The 20,229-nt window shown below is 46.3% G+C and overlaps 1 gene segment (V, D, J or C); it reads right to left on the reverse strand.

Annotated features, from left to right (window-relative positions):
• LOC117507818 overlaps positions 1-20,229 on the reverse strand; it is a 34,375-nt gene that overhangs the window by 4,709 nt on the left and 9,437 nt on the right. Inside the window, 3 exon segments of the C gene segment in view lie at positions 625-960; positions 5,190-5,309; positions 5,396-5,728. Of these exon segments, the coding sequence occupies positions 625-960; positions 5,190-5,309; positions 5,396-5,728 (789 nt within the window).

The following is a 20,229-nucleotide window of genomic DNA, read 5'->3' on the forward strand; positions in this document are numbered from 1 at the left end:
TGGACTTAGCTCAAGACAACTGTCTGTAAAGGTCATGGTTGTATATTTGTTTACTTTTTATTTATTTACTTGTATTTCTTGTGTCTAATTACTTATGGACTCTGAAAATGGAGGGACTGTGTATACAAATGGCTGTTATTCCTAAATGGGTAATGAAATATTTTTGTTAAACCTGTCGAATTAAAGATGAAATTTTACACTTTAGCAACTTACGTAGATAGTTTCAATTCAGTAACACTGTGGTGGTGTACACAAGCAAATTACAAAAACTGTCTCACTGTCAAAATACTTATCGACCTGACTACATCTCTGTATTTCTGCACAAAAGTGACTATTAATCCCACAGCTACATATAATCTGATCAAAATGTGCTACATAAAGAGAGAATAAACACTGGACCGAGCACCAAACCATGAGGTACCTCCATAGTTCACTGTAGAAAAAAATAGTTGTTCTAAACCCAAGTATTAGACGGATTAAGGAGCAAAATGACATCAAAAAAATTGATTATTATTACCGACAGATCTGTCTCTGAGAGTTTTTTGGTCTGATTGAAATGACACTGTAATCTGCTGTTGTCAAAGATGTGACCTGATTGCACTAATGTGACCTGATTGCACTCACCAGTCACACTGACGGTAGTCTTTCTCCTGATGATCTCGCCCCTGCACAGCACCACACACTGGTATGTAGCCAGATCTTCTGTGACAGTCAGACATACACTGAGGACAGACGTGTGCAGTTTTCCATCTGACTGGAGAGAAGCCTGGTCACTCAGATCCTCAGAGACCAACAGTGAATCTGAGTTGGAGACAAACCCCAAATCTGAATTGCCTGTAAGCTTAAACCACTTCACTTTAAGCTCTCGATGTCCGGCTCCTTTGATGGTGCATTTGAGTTCAGCTGGCACCCCGGCATGTACAATGGTGGGCTGGATGATTTCAGAGATGCTGGGCAGGCCTGTGGAAAAAACATTACACTTAATAATAACAATAACAACTCCAGATGCATGATTAAGCTCACTGATACTATATACTATATATACACCTTCTTCTGTGGTACTAGTTTATTGCATGTATTTTATAGCAGCAATAGTAAATGTTTTGTGATAACATACTGGAATGAAGAAAATGGTCAAACTCTGGTATTGTAATTGACTAATATCTCTCTCTATAAAAACGGTGTGTGTGTGTGTGTGTGTGTGTGTATGTGTGTGTGTGTGTGTGTGTGTGTGTGTGTGTATATTCAAAAAATACTGAACCTTTGGCTGTGAAAAATAGAGTTCTTCACCTTGGGGTCAGAAATCCTAATCCCATTCAAAGTAGTCTCTTTGGGACTGCACACATTTCTCCCAGCAGTTCTGCCATTGTTGGAAGCATTTTTGAAAGGCCTCTTTTGCAATGATGTCAAGTTGGGCCAGTGCATTTCACATGTCTTCTCATGTCATTTTGATTTTAGAGAATGGCCAAAAATAAGAGGGAGCCATATCACAAGAGTAGGGAGCCTGACAAATCACAGGAGATTTGTGGTTGGCCAGCAAAGCCTGAAGCAGCTGAGCAGGATGGGCGGGTGCATTGTCATCATGGAGCTGCCAACTTTTCATGGCTCACAGATCCAATCATTTGTGGCACATCGCATCAGAAAGGTGACATAGGACTTCCCGAAAACACTCTTTGTTATCTCCATGGGAGGAATCAACATGATTTTGACATTGCTGCACACCTACTGATGGTGATGTGAAGTGCCATTTATGGTGTGTATTATGGGATCCCAATCCTCTCTGCACCCCGAACCCGGTGGTGGATGCCGGAAGTAAGGGATGCTGTCAAGCTGAAGAAGGAGTCCTACTTATCTTTGTTGGTAGGTGGGACCCCGGAGGCAGCTGACAGGTACCGGCAGGCTAAGTGTGTCGCAGCCTGTGCAGTCACAGAGGCAAAAACTCGGGTCTGGGAGGAGTTCGGGGAGGCCATGGAGGAGGACTATCGGTCGGCCTCAAAGAGATTCTGGCAAACCGTCCAATGCCTCGGGAGGTGGAAGCAGCTCTCCACCAGCACTGTTTACGGTGCGGGTGGGGAGTTGTTAACCCTGACTGGGGATGTTGTCAGGCGGTGGAAGGAATGCTTCAAGGATCTCCGCAATCCCATCGTCACGTCTTCCGAAGAGGAAGCAGAGCCGGTGGACTCACAGGCGGACTCATCCATTACCCCGTCCGAAGTCACCGAGGTGGTTAGAAAGCTCCTCGGTGGCAAGGTTCCTGGGGTGGATGAAATCCGTCCTGAGTACCTTAAGTCTCTGGATGTTGTGGGACTGTCTTGGCTGACACGCCTCTGCAACATCGCGTGGCGATCGGGGCAGTGCCTCTGGATTGACAGACCAGGGTGGTGGGCCCTCTGTTTAAGAAGGGGGACCGGAGGGTGTGTTCCAACTATAAGGGGATCACACTCCTCTGCCTCCCCGGTAAGGTCTATTCCAGAGTACTGGAGAGGAGAATTCAACCGATGGTCGAACCTCGGATTCAGGAGGAGTGGTGTGGTTTTCATCCTGGTCGCGGCACACTGGACCAGCTCTACACGCTCCATCGGGTGCTCGAGGGTTCATGGGAGTTCGCCCAACCAGTCCATATGTGTTTTGTGGATCTGGAGAAAGCGTTCGACCGTGTCCCTCGGGGCGGCCTGTGGGGGGTGCTCTGGGAGTACGGGGTCCGGGGTCCTTTGCTATTGGCTATCCGGTCCCTGTACGACCACAGAAGGAGCTTGGTTCGCATTGCCGGTAGTAAGTCAAACCTGTTTCCAGTGCATGTTGGCCTCCGCCAGGGCTGCCCTTTGTCACCGGTTCTGTTCATTATTTTTATGGACAGAATTTGTAGGTGCAGCCAGGGTGTAGAGGGGGTCTGGTTTGGGAACTACAGAATCTCATCTCTACTGTTTGCGGACGATGTGGTTCTGTTGGCTTCTTCAAATCAGGACCTTCAGCGTGCATTGGGGCGGTTTGCAGCTGAGTGTGAAGCGTCTGGGATGAAAATCAGCACCTCCAAATCCGAGGCCATGGTTCTCGACCGGAAAAAGGTGCTTTGCCCTCTTCAGGTCGATGGAGTGTCCTTGCCTCAAGTGGAGGAGTTTAAGTATCTCGGGGTCTTGTTCACGAGTGAGGGACGGACATAGCGTGAGATCGATAGACGGATCGATGCAGCATCTGCAGTGATGCGGTCGCTGTATTGGACCGTCATGGTGAAGAGAGAGCTGAGTAGAGGGGCAAAGCTCTCGATTTACCGTTCGATCTACGTTCCGATCCTCACCTATGGTCATGAAATTTGGCTCATGACCGAAAGAACGGGATTGCGAGTACAAGCGCGCGAGATGTTTCCTCCGCAGGGTGGCTGGGCGCTCCCTTAGAGATAGGGTGAGGAGCTCGGTCACTCGGGAGGAGCTTGGAGTCAAGCCGCGGCTCCTCCACGTCGAAAGGAGTCGGTTGAGGTGGCTCGGGCATCTTTTCCGGATGCCCCCTGGACGCCTCGCTGGAGAGGTGTTCCGGGCACGTCCCATTGGGAGGAGGCCCCGGGGAAGACCCAGGACACGCTGGAGGGACTACATCTCTCAGCTGGCTTGGGAACACCTTGGGGTTCACCCGGAGGAACTGGGGGAGGTGTGTGTGGATCGGGAGGTCTGGGCGGCTTTGATTGAGACGCTGCCCCCACGACCCGATTCCGGATAAAGCGGAAGAAAATGGATGGATGGATTATGGGATCCAAAGAGTTCAATTTTGGTCTCATCTGTCCAGACTATATTCTCCCAGTATTTCACAGGCTTGTCTAAATGTTGTGCCGCAAGCTTTAAACAAGCTTTGACATGCTTTTTTTTCCAGCAACATAGCCGTGCGTGGTGAGTGTGCATACAGGCCATGGTGGTTGAGTGTGTTACTTGTGAGGAGCACATGGTTGTGGCCAGTTTATGGTCAAATGATGTTCTTTCCACTTAGAGATTATGGCCCCAACAGTGCTCACTGGAACATTCAAAAGTTTAGAAATCCTTCTGTAACCAATGCCATCAGTATGTTTTGCAACAATAAGGTTGTAAAGATCTTGAGACAGCTCTTTGCTTTTGCCCATCATGAGATGTTTCTTGTGTGACAGCTTGGTAATGAGACGTGTTTTAGTAGGCCATCAGTTGGAACTGAAACAGCTGATATTAAATTGCATTAACAAGGGGCAGGATTGGTTTGTAATTACTGATAGATTTCAGCTGGTGTCTTGGCTTTCCATGTCTTTTTGCATCTCCCTTTTGAGAACTGTCTACTCCATGCAGATTTACCATAAAGTGCCATACTGTTTGTATTTCTTTGTAATTAATGTAAATAAAGTCTGAAACATATTCAGTGGCAGCTTTATCATCAAAGAGCCTCGTCCACAAACTACCACAAAAGACTGCTGTCGTTGATGCTAAAGGGGCAATACACAGTATTAAGAACGGAAGTATGTAAACTTTGGATCAGGGTCATTTGGGTAGTTTTCTTGTCATTTTGATTTAAAAAGAGGAAACACAGTTGTTTGACAATAAATGGCTTCACCCAACCACTAACCATGAGTGAAAAAAAAGTTTTTGTGTTGTCATTCATATTCTCTTAAAAATGACCAAAAAAGCAAAAATTCTGCCAGGGTATGTAAACTTTTGAGCACAAATGTATAATAGATATCTGCACAAGAATGGTGGAGTGGACAGCGCACCGGGTTGGCGGTTCAAACCCCACCCCTGCCACACTCCCCCATTTTATGTGGCGATGTGTCAGGGAGCCCACCCGCCGGCTATATTGTGTCTGGCTCCACTTGCAGGGCGACCTTGATGCTGCTGTGGCAACCCTGCGCGCACACAAGAGGGACTGTAGGTATGTGTGTGAGGGTGAATGTATTTGTCTGTCTATATGTGGCGTCCTGTTCAGGGTGTATCATGTCTGATGCCCTATGACTGCTTGGATAGGTTCCAGCACCCAAAAGACCTATTTTATCAAGTGAGAAAATCCAAACATGCACTCAGCTAAATGCAACAATGTTCCTCTGAAGCTCGCAGCTTATTAGTTGTCATTTCTAAAATACTGTAACAGCTAAAATAAGAAAAACCTTGTCAATATTCAAATATTTCTTGACCTAACAGTAAGTGTAAACCTTCATCTTGAATTTTCATGAAGCTGAGACCCACCTCTGTAGAAATGTCTAAAGAGAAGCAATGAGCCTCCAACAACAGAGATGACCAACACCAAAATGGTGACACTGGTAACAGATACCAATGTGGCAATGCTGTAAACAGGCTGCAATGGAGCTGGAAGGAAAAGAGATTTATTTATAAGGAAAGGTGAATGACATTAAATAGAGGTATGGTTGATGAAAAGATAAATGAAGTCCTACCTTGAAGAGTTAGTGTAACAGATTTACTGTATGGTCTTGTGTAGGTTTGGTGTGCAACCTGGCAGATTACTTGTATTTCCTTGTCTTTCACAGCTGACAAATGCACCGTGATGCCACTACGAATGCTGTAGGTGCCATCTGAGTTGTGAACGGCCATTTCCGTGCAGACTCTCGTGTGAGGGTTTGCACCAGCGTGAGTCATATGGGAGCCATTTCGGATGTGCCATGTTACAGCCAGTTTCTCTGGGTAGTAACCCGAAATATCACACTGTATGGTCTTCTCCTCCACTTCTGTCAATGTTGCCTTTTCTGGGAGCAACACCAAAGGTCGAGCTGAGAGTAGAGGCCAAACAGGGTACATTAATGTGTTTGAAATTCTGCAACAACTGTCACAATATACCAGACCTACGGAGCATTTAAAAGTAGAATTGCCGAAGGGATAAAGGACTTTTAAAAATGGTTGGTTCTACAAAGTGGTGAAGCATAATGGTGTCCTGAAGGCAACAGAGAAAACTCCCCTGAAAGAACATGATCTGACAACAAGATGCTTCCAGCCTTCTGGAGGATCTGTTGACTGTAGAAAGAGTTTAAATCTCTTTGTTTCCCTCCAACAATCTTTGAACAGATTTTAACAATATTGCTCAGGCTGTTCCTGTCTTTCACTGAAAGGCTGTGAAACCAGCAGATAAATGAAAAGCACAGAAGACTCTCAATAAAACACTGATAAAACAACAAAAGATGACAGGCCTGACAGAAAAAGAATTCAATTTACGGAGGAAATACAGTAGTGTTCAGAATAATAGTAGTGCTATGTGACTAAAAAGATTAATCCAAGTTTTGAGTATATTTCTTATTGTTACATGGGAAACAAGGTACCAGTAGATTCTCACAAATCCAACAAGACCAAGCATTCATGATATGCACACTCTTAAGGCTATGAAATTGGGCTATTAATAAAAAAGTAGAAAAGGGGGTGTTCACAATAATAGTAGTGTGGCATTAAGTCAGTGAGTTCATCAATTTTGTGGAACAAACAGGTGTGAATCAGGTGTCCCCTATTTAAGGATGAAACCAGCACTTGTTGAACATGCTTTTCTCTTTGAAAGCCTCAGGAAAATGGGACGTTCAAGACATTGTTCAGAAGAACAGCGTAGTTTGATTAAAAAGTTGATTGGAGAGGGGAAAACGTATATGCAGGTGCAAAACATTATAGGCTGTTCTGTTGTGTGTTGGGGGGGTGTGGCTGGACATGTTGGTGTTCTTTTCTTTTCTTTGCTCTCCAGGTGGTATGAAAACTGATTTGTCTGTGGAGAAGGTGCTGGCTGAAGAGTCCTTCACCCTCATCAACGTTATGTGCAGCACCTGTGGATGGTGCTCACGTGCAACCTTAAAGACTTTCAGCTGAAGCAGATAATGAGATGGCGTTCTGCATTTAAGCCATGTGTGATTCAAGCAGAATTGCCGGGAACCCGACCTTGTGATGTTCGTTTGTGAGACGCTGAGGACCGCACCTGGGTTTGACACATCGTGCCTGTGAAGGAAGAAGGGTGAGGGACACATGCTGTCAGCACACATCAGAGGTGATTAATTGTTTGACTAATTGTTGATAGTAACTTGGTATTTTGTTACGCAGTAGATTTGAATTGTGATGAGAATTGTGCAGCTCGCTTCTCACTGCCGTGGCGTGCGGTGTGGTAATACTCCACCTGTTGTGAGAAGCTGCTCATTTACATAAAGCTTAAATACAGACCTGAATGTGTTGCTGATAGTGTGTGCCTTTTGAAGGATATTGATTGTAGCTGCTGACTTACCTCACCTTTTCTATCCTTCGCAGAGAGTCGGTTTGTCGTGTCCACCTGGGGGGTGTTTGGCGGTAGAGTGAGTCCAGAAGCGCCGGGCTTCGATCCTTTTAGGCGCTGGAGAGCGTGCCAGCCTTCACTCCACCAGACTGACGCATCTTTTGTTCATACACTTGGTTATGCACCAGAGGGTGGAAAAATAAATTGTTTTGTTATTGGAACCGCTTTCTGGTTATTTTAGCGCTGGGTTCCGTCAGACGCAGGTCAGCTCCTCAACCCGCGTTGACACATAACAGTAGTTCCTGGCCATTCCATAATGGACCCTGCGGCAGAGGCGGTTCCTTTCGCCGAAAAAGTTCAAGAACACTTGGAGAAAATATGGGAGCAATTACAGCATCTCGCAAACCAAATTAAACAAACAGACGCCCGTGTTACGGAGCTTGCAGTGCAAGCCGTTCCGCTTCCTGCTGCTCCAGCTGATAACTCCGTCACCCAGAGATTCGGCGTCCGAACCGATTATTTGTCATCCGGAGCCTTATGCGGGAGACGTTGAAGCCTGTGCTTCGTTTTTTATGCAATGTTCTCTGGTTTTTGCTCAGCGACCGGCTTCCTTCTCTTCTGATGGGAGCCGTGTTTCATATGTGACAAATTTGCTCCGAGGTGACACCTTAGCTTGGGTCACAGCGTTGTGGAGTAACAACTCGCCATTGTTAGGATCCTTTAGGGATTTCTCACGGGAGTTCCGACTGGTTTTTGACCATCCGGTGAAAACGAATACCGTTGCCCAACGGTTGCTGAATCTCAGGCAGGGGAGGCGGAGTGCGGCAGAGTATTCCGTGGACTTCTGGATTTTTTCTGCTCAGTCAGGTTGGAACGCCGCAGCTTTACGAGGAGTGTTTGTAGATGGGTTAAATGAGTCGTTAAAAGACGAGCTGGCAGTCCGTGACGAGCCAAACGATTTAGATGAGCTAATATCGTTCGTGATTCGTCTAGATGATCGGATGAAGGAGCGTGGATGCGAGAGAGGGTGGCTGTCAGAACGTTTTTTTTGTCTCGGGGCTTTCCCCGACACAGATCTGGGCCGCCTCTTCTTCGCCCCACTGAGGCTCCTCCGACGGGACCTCTGGCTCCTCTTGCAGACGAGCCCATGCAGCTCGGATGAGCTGAGACCGCTGTATTGCCCCGACATATAAGCGTCAAGAAAAATAATGGTGACGTATCTCCAGGTGTTCTGGGACAGGCGAAATAATACACACAAAAAAAAAAAAAAAAACTTGTATGGGCTAATGTTTTGTTTCTTTGAACAGGGGTTATAATTTGTTTGGGGAGTCAGAGGTGTGTCTAGTGGAGTGAAGGATAGGCGGTTAGAAGCCCGTCTGGACTCACTTGATCGTTGTTTTTTTATGTGTATTTAGGTATTTTCTGTTTGGGTCTGGGGTCGTTTTGTTTTGTTGTTTTTTTATTTCCCTACTTCCCTAACCCCAACCTCACTTGCCCCAAGACCGTTCGTCTTGTGGGTTGTGGGGTGGTGCAGGTTGGTCACGCTGAGCATTCTCAGAAGACCTCTGCACCTAGGGGGGGGGTTGTTAGGGGCGTTTTTCTTGGTTTGGTTAGGGCCCGGTTCCACTCCAGCCTCAGTGGGCCTTTGTACCGTTCGTCATTGGTGTTGCCGGGGTGTGGTGCAGCGGGAACATACCTCAGTCGGAGGGGTGGGCCGATCTGTTGCCGTTCGCCATTTCGGTAGTTCCACCCCTCCCGAGAGGCTGGGGTATGGTCGAGTTGGGGCACCGGACGTATTTCCGGTTTTCCGCTGCGCCTAGGGGTTGGGGCTGGGTTAGTTTTTCCTGTTCCCTTCCCCGGCTTGATGTTTTGTGCCGTTCGCCAAAATTGAGCCACCGAGGGGCTCTGGGAGGGACCTGGGGTCTTTCGGGGTGCCGGGGAAGGTAACAGGGTTTAACGGTTGTTTTATTTGCCCCTGGGGTTGTTTAGGGTAGTCCTCCGGGGGTTGGATTTTGATTTTGTTTTGTTTCCTTCCGGGTTCCACCTCCAGGGTTGATGGGACGGTCCTCTGGGGGGGAATTGGTTTGTGGGGCCGACTAGCCGAGTGTGGCTGGGTCTGGGGTTCCGGGGTTGTGGGGAGGGTGCCTCCTGGGGTTTGATGGTACGGTCCTCTGGGGGGCGCCGTTTGCTCCATGTGTACCTGGGGACCTTTGTGGGATTCCGGTTCTGGCTATTCCTCCTGGAACCGGCGGTAAAGGCCTTCTGGGGGGTGTTGAGCTCTGCAAGTCGTTCTGGGGGGGTTGTTTGTTATTTTTCTTTTATGCATTTATGTTTGTATTGTGTTTGTGGGGCTGTGTTGGGTTTTTCCATTTGGGAGTTTTTCTTTTCTTCCCGGGGTTGGATGGGACGGTCCCCTGGGGAGGTTTTGGGTGGGTTTTATGTTTTTCTTTGTATGTTGGATTGTACTAGGGACTGTTTTGGGGTTTTTGTTGATGCCAGCCAGCCTTCCGGCTGCGGTGCCCTGTCCTGCTGTCTGTGGTGGACCTTGGGAGCGTTATGCTGTCTGCTTCCTGACGAGGACACCGGAGGGAGGTGCTGTTCTCGGACCTGGTCTGTTCGGTCGCCGGGAGGCTTCCCGTTAAAGGGGGGCTACTGTTGTGTGTTGGGGGGGTATGGCTGGACATGTTGGTGTTCTTTTCTTTTCTTTGCTCTCCAGGTGGTATGAAAACTGATTTGTCTGTGGAGAAGGTGCTGGCTGAAGAGTCCTTCACCCTCATCAACGTTATGTGCAGCACCTGTGGATGGTGCTCACGTGCAACCTTAAAGACTTTCAGCTGAAGCAGATAATGAGATGGCGTTCTGCATTTAAGCCATGTGTGATTCAAGCAGAATTGCCGGGAACCCGACCTTGTGATGTTCGTTTGTGAGACGCTGAGGACCGCGCCTGGGTTTGACACATCGTGCCTGTGAAGGAAGAAGGGTGAGGGACACATGCTGTCAGCACACATCTGAGGTGATTAATTGTTTGACTAATTGTTGATAGTAACTTGGTATTTTGTTACGCAGTAGATTTGAATTGTGATGAGAATTGTGCAGCTCGCTTCTCACTGCCGTGGCGTGCGGAGTGTTAATCCTCCACCTGTTGTGAGAAGCTGCTCATTTACATAAAGCTTAAATACAGACCTGAATGTGTTGCTGATAGTGTGTGCCTTTTGAAGGATATTGATTGTAGCTGCTGACTTACCTCACCTTTTCTATCCTTCGCAGAGAGTCGGTTTGTCGTGTCCACCTGGGGGGTGTTTGGCGGTAGAGTGAGTCCAGAAGCGCCGGGCTTCGATCCTTTTAGGTGCTGGAGAGCGTGCCAGCCTTCACTCCACCAGACTGACGCATCTTTTGTTCATACACTTGGTTATGCACCAGAGGGTGGAAAAATAAATTGTTTTGTTATTGGAACCGCTTTCTGGTTATTTTAGCGCTGGGTTCCGTCAGACGCAGGTCAGCTCCTCAACCCGCGTTGACACATAACACTGTTCATCTACAATGATCTCCAATGCTTTAAAATGGACAAAAAACCAGAGACGCGTGGAAGAAAATGGAAAACAACCATCAAAATGGATAGAAGAATAACCAGAATGGCAAAGGCTCACCCATTGATCAGCTCCAGGATGATCAAAGACAGTCTGGAGTTGGCCTAAAAAATGGAGAAACGTCTCAGATTCCTCCCCACACCACCGGCCTGTTGGAGTCTCAGGACCATCCTATGTCTGGTAAAGAGGTTGTGACCTGTGAGAGTCCAAACCACTGTACTTATGATACTTCAAGGCAGGCCGATTGGCTCCCTGCAAAACCTTAGGTTTGGTCCTTCCACGAGCTGTCTTGTCTGCCTGCAGTAACTAAAGCTGTGGCTTCCGTCTGGCCACTCTACCAAGCAGATCAAAACCAGAAAAAGCTGCACAACCAGAGTGCTCCCGTGCAAAAAGCTTTGTTAGTACAAAAAGTGATGTGACATTTCGGGCAGCTGCCCTTCTTCAGCAGCTGCGTGTGTTGATAGGACAAGTATTTCTGGAGAAATTAGCAGTTTTAGTTAAACAGTAAACAATGGACACTGCGCTGCAATGCACCATGGGAGTTTGGGGTTGTAAATGTTATTGTGGTTTGTGTTAGTATAACAGTGTTGTTAGTGTTATTGATTTATTGTGTTTTTGTAGTTCAATTGGTTTAGTCATTTTAATTAAGTCTCATCTTGCCGTTACCATGAGTGAGAAGTGTATTGTGTTTGATGACTTCTGCCACATCTCTGTTTCTGCAGGTCTAAAATTAGAAGCACCTGCTTGCAGCAGAATGCAGAAAAACAAAAACCTCTCCATGCGTGCATGTGTGTAACTTGGATCATAGAGAAACTGAGGAGAGCTCACATTTTCCATTTGGTATGCTTATGTCTTTTTGTCAAGGATGAATGCCGCCAACACAGGACATTGATAGGACTAATATTTAAGCTACAGATTAATATCTGTAGCTTCTAGAATGTAGTTGAATGCTAACTACGTTCTGAACTCACATGCCATTCCAGCAAGTTCAATGTAAGTACATAATATAAATGTAAATACATTAAAAATACAGTTGTATGCAAAAGTTTGGGCACCCCTGATAATCTTCATGATTTTCCTTTATAAATCATTGGTTGTCTGGATCAGAAATTTCAGTTAAATGTATCATATAGCAGATGAACACACCAATATTTGAGAAGTGAAATGAAGTTTCTAGTATTTACAGAAAGTGTGCAATAATTGTTTAAACAAAGTTAGGCAGGTGCATAAATTTGGGCACCCTAGTCATCTTATTGATTTGAATACATTTAGCACTAATTATTGGAATACAAAATTGTTTGGTAAGCTCATTGACCCTTGACCTCCTTACACAGGTAAAGCCAATCATGAGAAAGGGTATTTAAGGTTAAGATTTGCACGTTTACCCTCTTTGCATCTCTTCTAATGAGTGGCAACATGGGAGCCTCGAAACAACTCTCAAATGACCTGAAAACAAAGACTATTCAACATCATGGTTTAGGGGAAGGATACAAAGAGCTATCTCAGAGATTTCAGCTGTCAGTTTCCAGTGGGAGGAACATAGTGAGGAAATGGAAGACCACAGGCACAGTACTAGTTAGATAGATAGAGAGATAGATAGATAGATAGATATATACTTTTAATGTCCCCATGGGGAAATTTGTCTTGGACTTCTCAAAAATCATGACCCATACAAAGATACAGAACAAGACATAAACAGTTCATAACAATAAATAAATAAATACATAAATAAAGAATAAAAATAAATTAAAAAAACAAACATAGTTAAGGCCCAAAGTGGCAGGCCAAGTAATATCTCAGATAAGCTGAAGCGAAGGATGGTGAGAACAGTCATAGTCAACCCACAGACCTGCTCCAAAGACCTACAACATGATCTTGCTGCAGATAGTGTGTGTGTGCATCGTTCAACTATACAGCACACTTTGCACAAAGAGATGCTGTATGATGCTGTAATGCAGAGGAAGCCTTTTCTGTGTACACGCCACAGTGTCACTTGAGGTATGCTAAAGCACATTTGGATGAGCCAGCTTCATTTTGGAATAAGGTGATGTGCACTGATGAAACTAAAATTGAGTTATGTGGACATAACAAGGGGTGGTATGCATGGCTGAAAAAGAACACAGCATTCCAAGAAAATGCTTGCTACCTACAGTAAAATTTGGAGGTGGTTCCATCATGCTGTGTGGCTGTGTGGGCAGTGCAGGTACTGGGAATCTTGTTAAAGTTGAGGGTCACATGGATTCCAGTCAATATCAGCAGATTCTTGAGAACAATGTTCATGAATCAGTGACAAAGTTAAAGTTGCACCGGGGCTGGATCTTTCAACAAGACAATGACCCTAAACACTGCTCAAAATCTACTAAGGCATTCATGCAGAGGAACAAGTACAACATTCTGGAATGGGCATCTCAGTCCCCCGACCTGAATAGTGTGATTTTAAGCGGGCTGTCCATGCTCGGAAACCAACAAGCCTGAGATGTTTTGTAAAGACAAATTGTCCAAAATACTTTCAACCAGAATCCAGACTCTCATTGGAAGCTATAAGAGGCATTTAGAGGCTGTTAATTCTGCAAAAGGAGGATCTACTAAATATTGACGTATTTTTCTGTTGGGGTGCCCAAATTTATGCACCTGCCTAATTTTGTTTAAATAGTTATTGCACACTTTCTGTAAATCCTATAAACTTCATTTCACTTCTCAAACATCAGTGTGTTTGTCTGCTATATGATATATTTAACTGAAATTTCTGATCCAGACAACCAATGTTTTATAAAGGAAAATCATGAAAATTATCAGGCATGCCCAAACTTTTGCATACAACTGTACATGGATGACATGTTGGGAAAGTGTAGGAACACGGACCCACAACAGGGGGCGCAAATGAACGGACAATGGAGTAAGTCAAAATAACAAAGCTTTACTGTTGTGAATGTGCACAACGAATACAACCAATCACAGCAATGGACAACAGTCAATTCACAAAAGTGTCGTGTGGGCAGGCTCGAAGATAGGAGACGCCTCTCCAAGGTAAGACCGGAACCACACGGCTTCCTCCGCCACAGGACCCCGGGAATACTGGAGCCGCCAAGTCCCGAACTCCCAGGTGGCCACTGCCTCCGCGTGTCGGACCTGGTACTGCTGGCGAGGAACAAAGGACAGTTAGATGGGGGCGCGTTTGCACCCAGGACTCCGAACAGCAGGGAAGTTACTTCCACCTCTCGTTGGAACAGTAATCCACAAACTAAGCACAAATCCAAAAAGATACACTCCGTAGCTTCGATACGTTACCTCTCTGGTAGAAACGATATCTCGGCAATGAGGTGGAGGTGCCGTCCTGCTGATATACCCCACAGATGATTGCCGTCAGCTGTCTCAGGTGATGGGTGACAGCTGTCACCGTAGCTGCTCACGTGAGGCGGCGGCGCCCTCTGGTGCCTGGAGCCTGCACTTCAGGCAGGGCGCCCTCTGGTGGTGGTGGGCCAGCAGTACCTCCTCTTCAGCGGCCCACACAACAGGACCCCCCCCCTCAACGGGCGCCTCCTGGCGCCCGACCGGGCTTGTCCGGGTGGCGACGGTAGAAGTCGGCCAGGAGGGCCGGGTCCAGGATGAAGCTCTTCTTCACCCAGGAGCGTTCTTCGGGACCGTACCCCTCCCAGTCCACCAGATATTGAAAGCCCCGGCCCATCCGTCGGACGTCCAACAACCGGCGCACTGTCCAAGCCGGCTCGCCATCGATGATCCGGGCAGGAGGTGGTGCCGGACCGGGTGTACAGAGGGGCGAGGTGTGATGGGGCTTGAGCTTTGACACATGAAATACTGGATGGATCCGCAGTGAGGCTGGAAGCCGAAGCCTCACTGCGGCGGGATTGATGACCTTGAGAATTTTAAACGGTCCTATGTATCTGTCCTGCAGTTTTGGGGAGGCCACTTGTAGCGGGATGTCCTTTGTGGACAACCACACTTCCTGCCCGGGGCGATACGTAGGGGCCGGGGTCCGCCGCCGGTCTGCATGGGTCTTCGCCCTCATCCGGGCCTTCAACAAAGCAGAACAAGCGGCACGCCACACCCGACGGCACTTCCGCAGGTGGGCCTGGACCGAGGGCACACCGACCTCTCCCTCAACCACCGGGAACAATGGGGGCTGATACCCCAAACACACCTCAAAGGGGGAGAGGCCGGTGGCTGATGACACTTGACTGTTGTAGGCGTACTCGATCCAGGCCAGAGGAGTACTCCAGGCCGCCGGGTGCGCGGCTGTCACACAACGCAGTGTTTGCTCCATTTCTTGGTTGGCCCGCTCTGCTTGCCCGTTGGTCTGGGGGTGATACCCGGACGAGAGACTGACCGTGGCCCCCAGTTCCCGGCAAAAGCTCCTCCAGACATGCGAGGAGAACTGGGGACCGCGATCGGAGACGATGTCTGATGGTATCCCATGCAGGCGGACGACATGGTGGACCAGGAGGTCCGCTGTCTCCTGGGCCGTTGGGAGCTTCGGGAGGGCCACGAAGTGGGCCGCCTTGGAGAATCGGTCCACTATCGTGAGGATCACGGTGTTTCCCTGGGACGGCGGGAGGCCCGTGACAAAATCCAGGCTAATGTGGGACCAGGGGCGATGAGGCACGGGCAGCGGCTGTAGCAGTCCCGGAGCCTTGCGATGGTCGGCCTTGCCCCTGGCGCAGGTGGTACAGGCCTGGATATAGTCCCGGACGTCGGCCTCCAGGGACGCCCACCAGAAGCGCTGCCGGACAACTGCCACGGTTCTTCGCACCCCTGGATGACAGGAGAGCTTAGAGCCGTGACAGAAGTCCAGGACTGCAGCCCTTGCCTCTGGTGGGACGTAAAGTCTGTTCTTTGGTCCAGTCCCGGGGTCCGGACTTCGTGCCAGGGCCTCCCGGACGGTTCTCTCTACGTCCCAGGTGAGGGTGGCCACGATAGTGGACTCCGGGATGATGGGTTCCGGTGGATCCGACAACTCCGCTTTGACCTCGTCTTCGTGTACCCGGGACAAGGCATCCGATTTCTGGTTCTTGGTCCCGGGCCGGTAGGTGATGCGGAAGTCAAAACGGCCGAATGAACGGTCCGAAATGAACGGACAATGGAGTAAGTCAAAATAACAAAGCTTTACTGTTGTGAATGTGCACAACGAATACAACCAATCACAGCAATGGACAACAGTCAATTCACAAAAGTGTCGTGTGGGCAGGCTCGAAGATAGGAGACGCCTCTCCAAGGTAAGACCGGAACCACACGGCTTCCTCCGCCACAGGACCCCGGGAATACTGGAGCCGCCAAGTCCCGAACTCCCAGGTGGCCACTGCCTCCGCGTGTCGGACCTGGTACTGCTGGCGAGGAACAAAGGACAGTTAGATGGGGGCGCGTTTGCACCCAGGACTCCGAACAGCAGGGAAGTTACCTCCACCTCTCGTTGGAACAGTAATCCACAAACTAAGCACAAATCCAAAAAGATACACTCCGTAGCTTCGATACATTACCTCTCTGGTAGAAACGATATCTCGGCAATGAGGTGGAGGTGCCGTCCTGCTGATATACCCCACAGATGATTGCCATCAGCTGTCTCAGGTGATGGGTGACAGCTGTCACCGTAGCTGCTCACGTGAGGCGGCGGCGCCCTCTGGTGCCTGGAGCCCGCACTCCAGGCAGGGCGCCCTCTGGTGGTGGTGGGCCAGCAGTACCTCCTCTTCAGCGGCCCACACAACATGACACAAGCAAATGAAAACACTTATTTCCATTGTGGTCCACTTAAAAATCAAATGACAAAATAGACATAATAATAAAATAATTAATAATACTGTTAATAATATTAATGAGATGATGATGATAATAACAGTGTGTATATGATAACAACAACCTAAACAATTTATAAATACATTAACACAATAAATTAACATTAAAAAATGACATAATTAACAGGAAATAAAAGGGTTGAGTTTCTCTTCTCAAAACTGATGAGGTCTAACATTCTATAAACATTCTGGACTCACGCCATTCCAACTCATTATACAAGCTTTGCTTAATTCATTACCAACTTTGAAAAATGTCAGCTACCTATTTTATACACACATCCCCACGGGCAGCACGCTAGTGTAATTGGCTGATTTCCGGTCCGATATTATCCCATATCCGACCGGTTACCATGACAACATGAAAACAAGTCTGACATGAACATACTCCATAAATATCTGAACAACAGTAAAAACACACTGATTGAAAGCTTACCAGCTAACGACTGGACCATCTGTTAGCAATTTCTTCACGGAGGTGAAACGAACAGGTCTGACAACAAGCTCAAAAAATATTATATTATATTATAATGTATAAAATATTGTATTATATTTAATGTTCTATTTTCTGGTCTACCACAGTCCAACATTAGGGGTCTCCAATTGGTTCAAAATGCTGCTGCCAGACTTTTAACAGGAAGCAGAATGTTTGACCACATTACACCCATTTTGGCATCTCTTCACTGGCTTCCAGTTCCTGTGAGATCAGATTTTAAGGTTCTGCTACTAACCTATAAAATTACTTAGCTGACCTACTTACGCTACATACTGGCCCAGGCTTTGCGTTTTCAGGGTGCAGGACTACTTTGTGTCCCTAGGGTGAATAAAAAGTCTACAGGTCACAGAGCTTTCTCTTATCGTGCCCCTGTTCTGTGGAATGATCTCCCTGTATCAATAAAATGGTCAAATTCTGTGGAGACTTTCAAGTCCAGACTTAAGATGCACTTATTTTCCCTTTCGTATGGCTAGCATACTGGCATAGTATGTTCATTGGTAGGCACAGATAACCAAAAAATTAACTTCGATAACAGATAATCAGATAACTGAAAAGTTATCTTTGATAAAGATAAAACGATAAACCACCCAAAAATGTATCGGAAGTTACAGATAACCAATAAATTCCAGTATTGTCTCCGGTACACTTACAACTACTAACAAGCCGATTTTGAGCTTTAAAACTGCAATCACTTTTAGAAACATCAAAAGCGACAACAGACCCAAACAATGTGTCAGCACTTCTATCTTTGAGTGTCCTGCCCCCTGCTGGAAGCTCCTACATGGCTTCCAGCACAGACGCAACTGAGAAGAACCAGAAAACTCAACTCTACTCAATCACAATGCTGCCGTCAGGTGGTGGTCTTGGAAAATGAAGCCCTGCTGAGTTATGGTTTGGTGTACTATAACTAAAATGAATCCTGATAGAATAAGTCAATTAATGTAAATTCTGTCATTTGTGCAAAGTTAACATATAACATATATATTTTAATGTTGTATAATGCACTAATTCTGAAGTTTTGTAACAAACACAGACAGATGGCCTTCTGGGTAAAATGTGCCTCCGCTACACTGATTGGTTGATTAATTCTATGTAAACCAACAAGTTAACGTGACGTGTGTTGTGTGTTGGTGTTTACAGATAAATGTGCTTTTGTAAAATATGCCATTTTTTATTTGTAAAAAAAAAAGGCATTTTCAAAAAAAAAAAAAAAAAAGCCAAGTTGTAATTAGGTAACCGTCTGATATAACCGGTGTCAAAATAAATAGGACACTGCCAACTACTGGTGCCAGTGCGGGTTTTGGCCCTTTTTCAGCTGATTTTGTCATTCGTGCGAGAATTCTCTGGATCGCACCGAGTTTCAGGTTAATCGCACGTCCTGCATCGTTTAGTATACATGGAGTAACGAGCTGCGTTTAACATATCACGACCACCTCCTGATCTCTCCTCCTGTTTGTTTTTTGTTTTTGTTTTTTTTTTGTCTTGTTTCGTTTTTTAAACTTTGATGTCTCCCATCGAGAGTTTTTGTAAATTAAGTTTGAAAAAAAAGCTTCTGATTACGTTTTGCTTCTGGAAACACGAGTCCGATGTGTGGTTTTTGAGTGTACAATGTGTGTAAGAACATAAATCGTGCACTCTGAACTTTTACACCGTGCGGTTCTCTGGTACAGTGTCTGCCCAGCTTCAGTCTGAGCACTGCCATGAACACTACTGGCCAGTAGATGGCAGTAGAGACCTTGAAAACTTACAAACACAAAATTCCAGATAATCTGTGTTGCTACTTGCTACGTTTAATTTTAATTAACTTGCTACGTGGAATTTAATAAAAGCAAACACAAAAACGTCTATAAACCCAGAGAATATATTCACAAGAGTTTTAGGCACAAGAGTTTAATGCTGTTGTCCTGATCAGAGTGTCTCAAATGCATTCTCCTGTCATGAACGTACTGAGATTACCGTACTGAGATTATCCTATCACCCATAATGCACTGCTGGGCACAGCATGCCCACACTAAAGCCTTAAAAATTAGCGCATTACTTTAAAACTAAAACATATATCTGATATTTTCACTTTATAAAACTTCAGAAGTGACGTTAATTTAAATAACTTGTCCGAAATAAGTTTGGTTAAAATTTGAACCATAAGTTAAAAATGTATGCCTCTGGATGACTTGGGTGATACTGGCCGCGTATCAGTATGGTGTTAAAAGAAATGTGTTTTTTTCTTTTGGTGACCAGTTCTCCTTTGCCTGCAGAGGATAGAATGGTTTCTTAATACCACCTTAAACCAGCTCTCCTCTGTTTGCAGAGAGTAGAACTACATGTGTTCACCTTTGTTTACCACGTTAACAGTCTAAAAATTATGGGACGATAATTAGTCCAATAATGGTTTTCAAAGTTATCTGAAAAGATAATCTGATAATGAAAACTTTATCTTCAGTAATTATCGGATTATCGGAAGTGTGCCCACCACTGAGTATGTTACTATGCTTTTTACCATTTTAAATTAATTTCTATTTGGAAGTGGAGCAGGCCCAACTTTATCTAAAGTCTGGGTCTTTTAGTGAAGCTTAGGGCTAGTGACCGGTGATCACCTTAGTATTGCTTCTGTTTTTCTTGTTGTTTAAAGCTGACAAATTATACTGTATTTGTTGTCTTTCGGATGCCAGATTCTGTTTTTTCTCTCTGTTTCAGGTGCGACTCCATCCAGAGATGGGAGTGTTGTCTACTTGTATCAGTAGCATGGCCCAACCAGAGGGTCACCCCTTTGAGTCTGGCCTGCTTGAGGTTTCTTCCTCAAATCATTGTTGTGAAAGTGTAGGAACACGGACCCACAACAGGGGGCGCAAATGAACGGACAATGGAGGAAGTCAAATAACAACACTTTACTGTTGTGAATGAGCACAACAAACACGACAGATCACAATAGTAGGCAATGAAGTCAATTCACAAAAATGTGTCACGTGGGCAGGCTCGAAGATAAGAGACGTCTGTCCAAAGCAGAACCGGAACCACACGATTTCCTCCGCCACCGAACCCCGGGAATACTGGAGCCGCCAAGTCCCGAACTCCCAGGTGGCCACTGCCTCCGCTTGTCGGATCTGGTACTGCTGGCGAGGAACAAAAACAGTTAGATGTGGGTGCGTTTTCA

This window comes from Thalassophryne amazonica, chromosome 3, assembly GCF_902500255.1.
Source record: "Thalassophryne amazonica chromosome 3, fThaAma1.1, whole genome shotgun sequence".
Taxonomy (NCBI): domain Eukaryota; kingdom Metazoa; phylum Chordata; class Actinopteri; order Batrachoidiformes; family Batrachoididae; genus Thalassophryne; species Thalassophryne amazonica.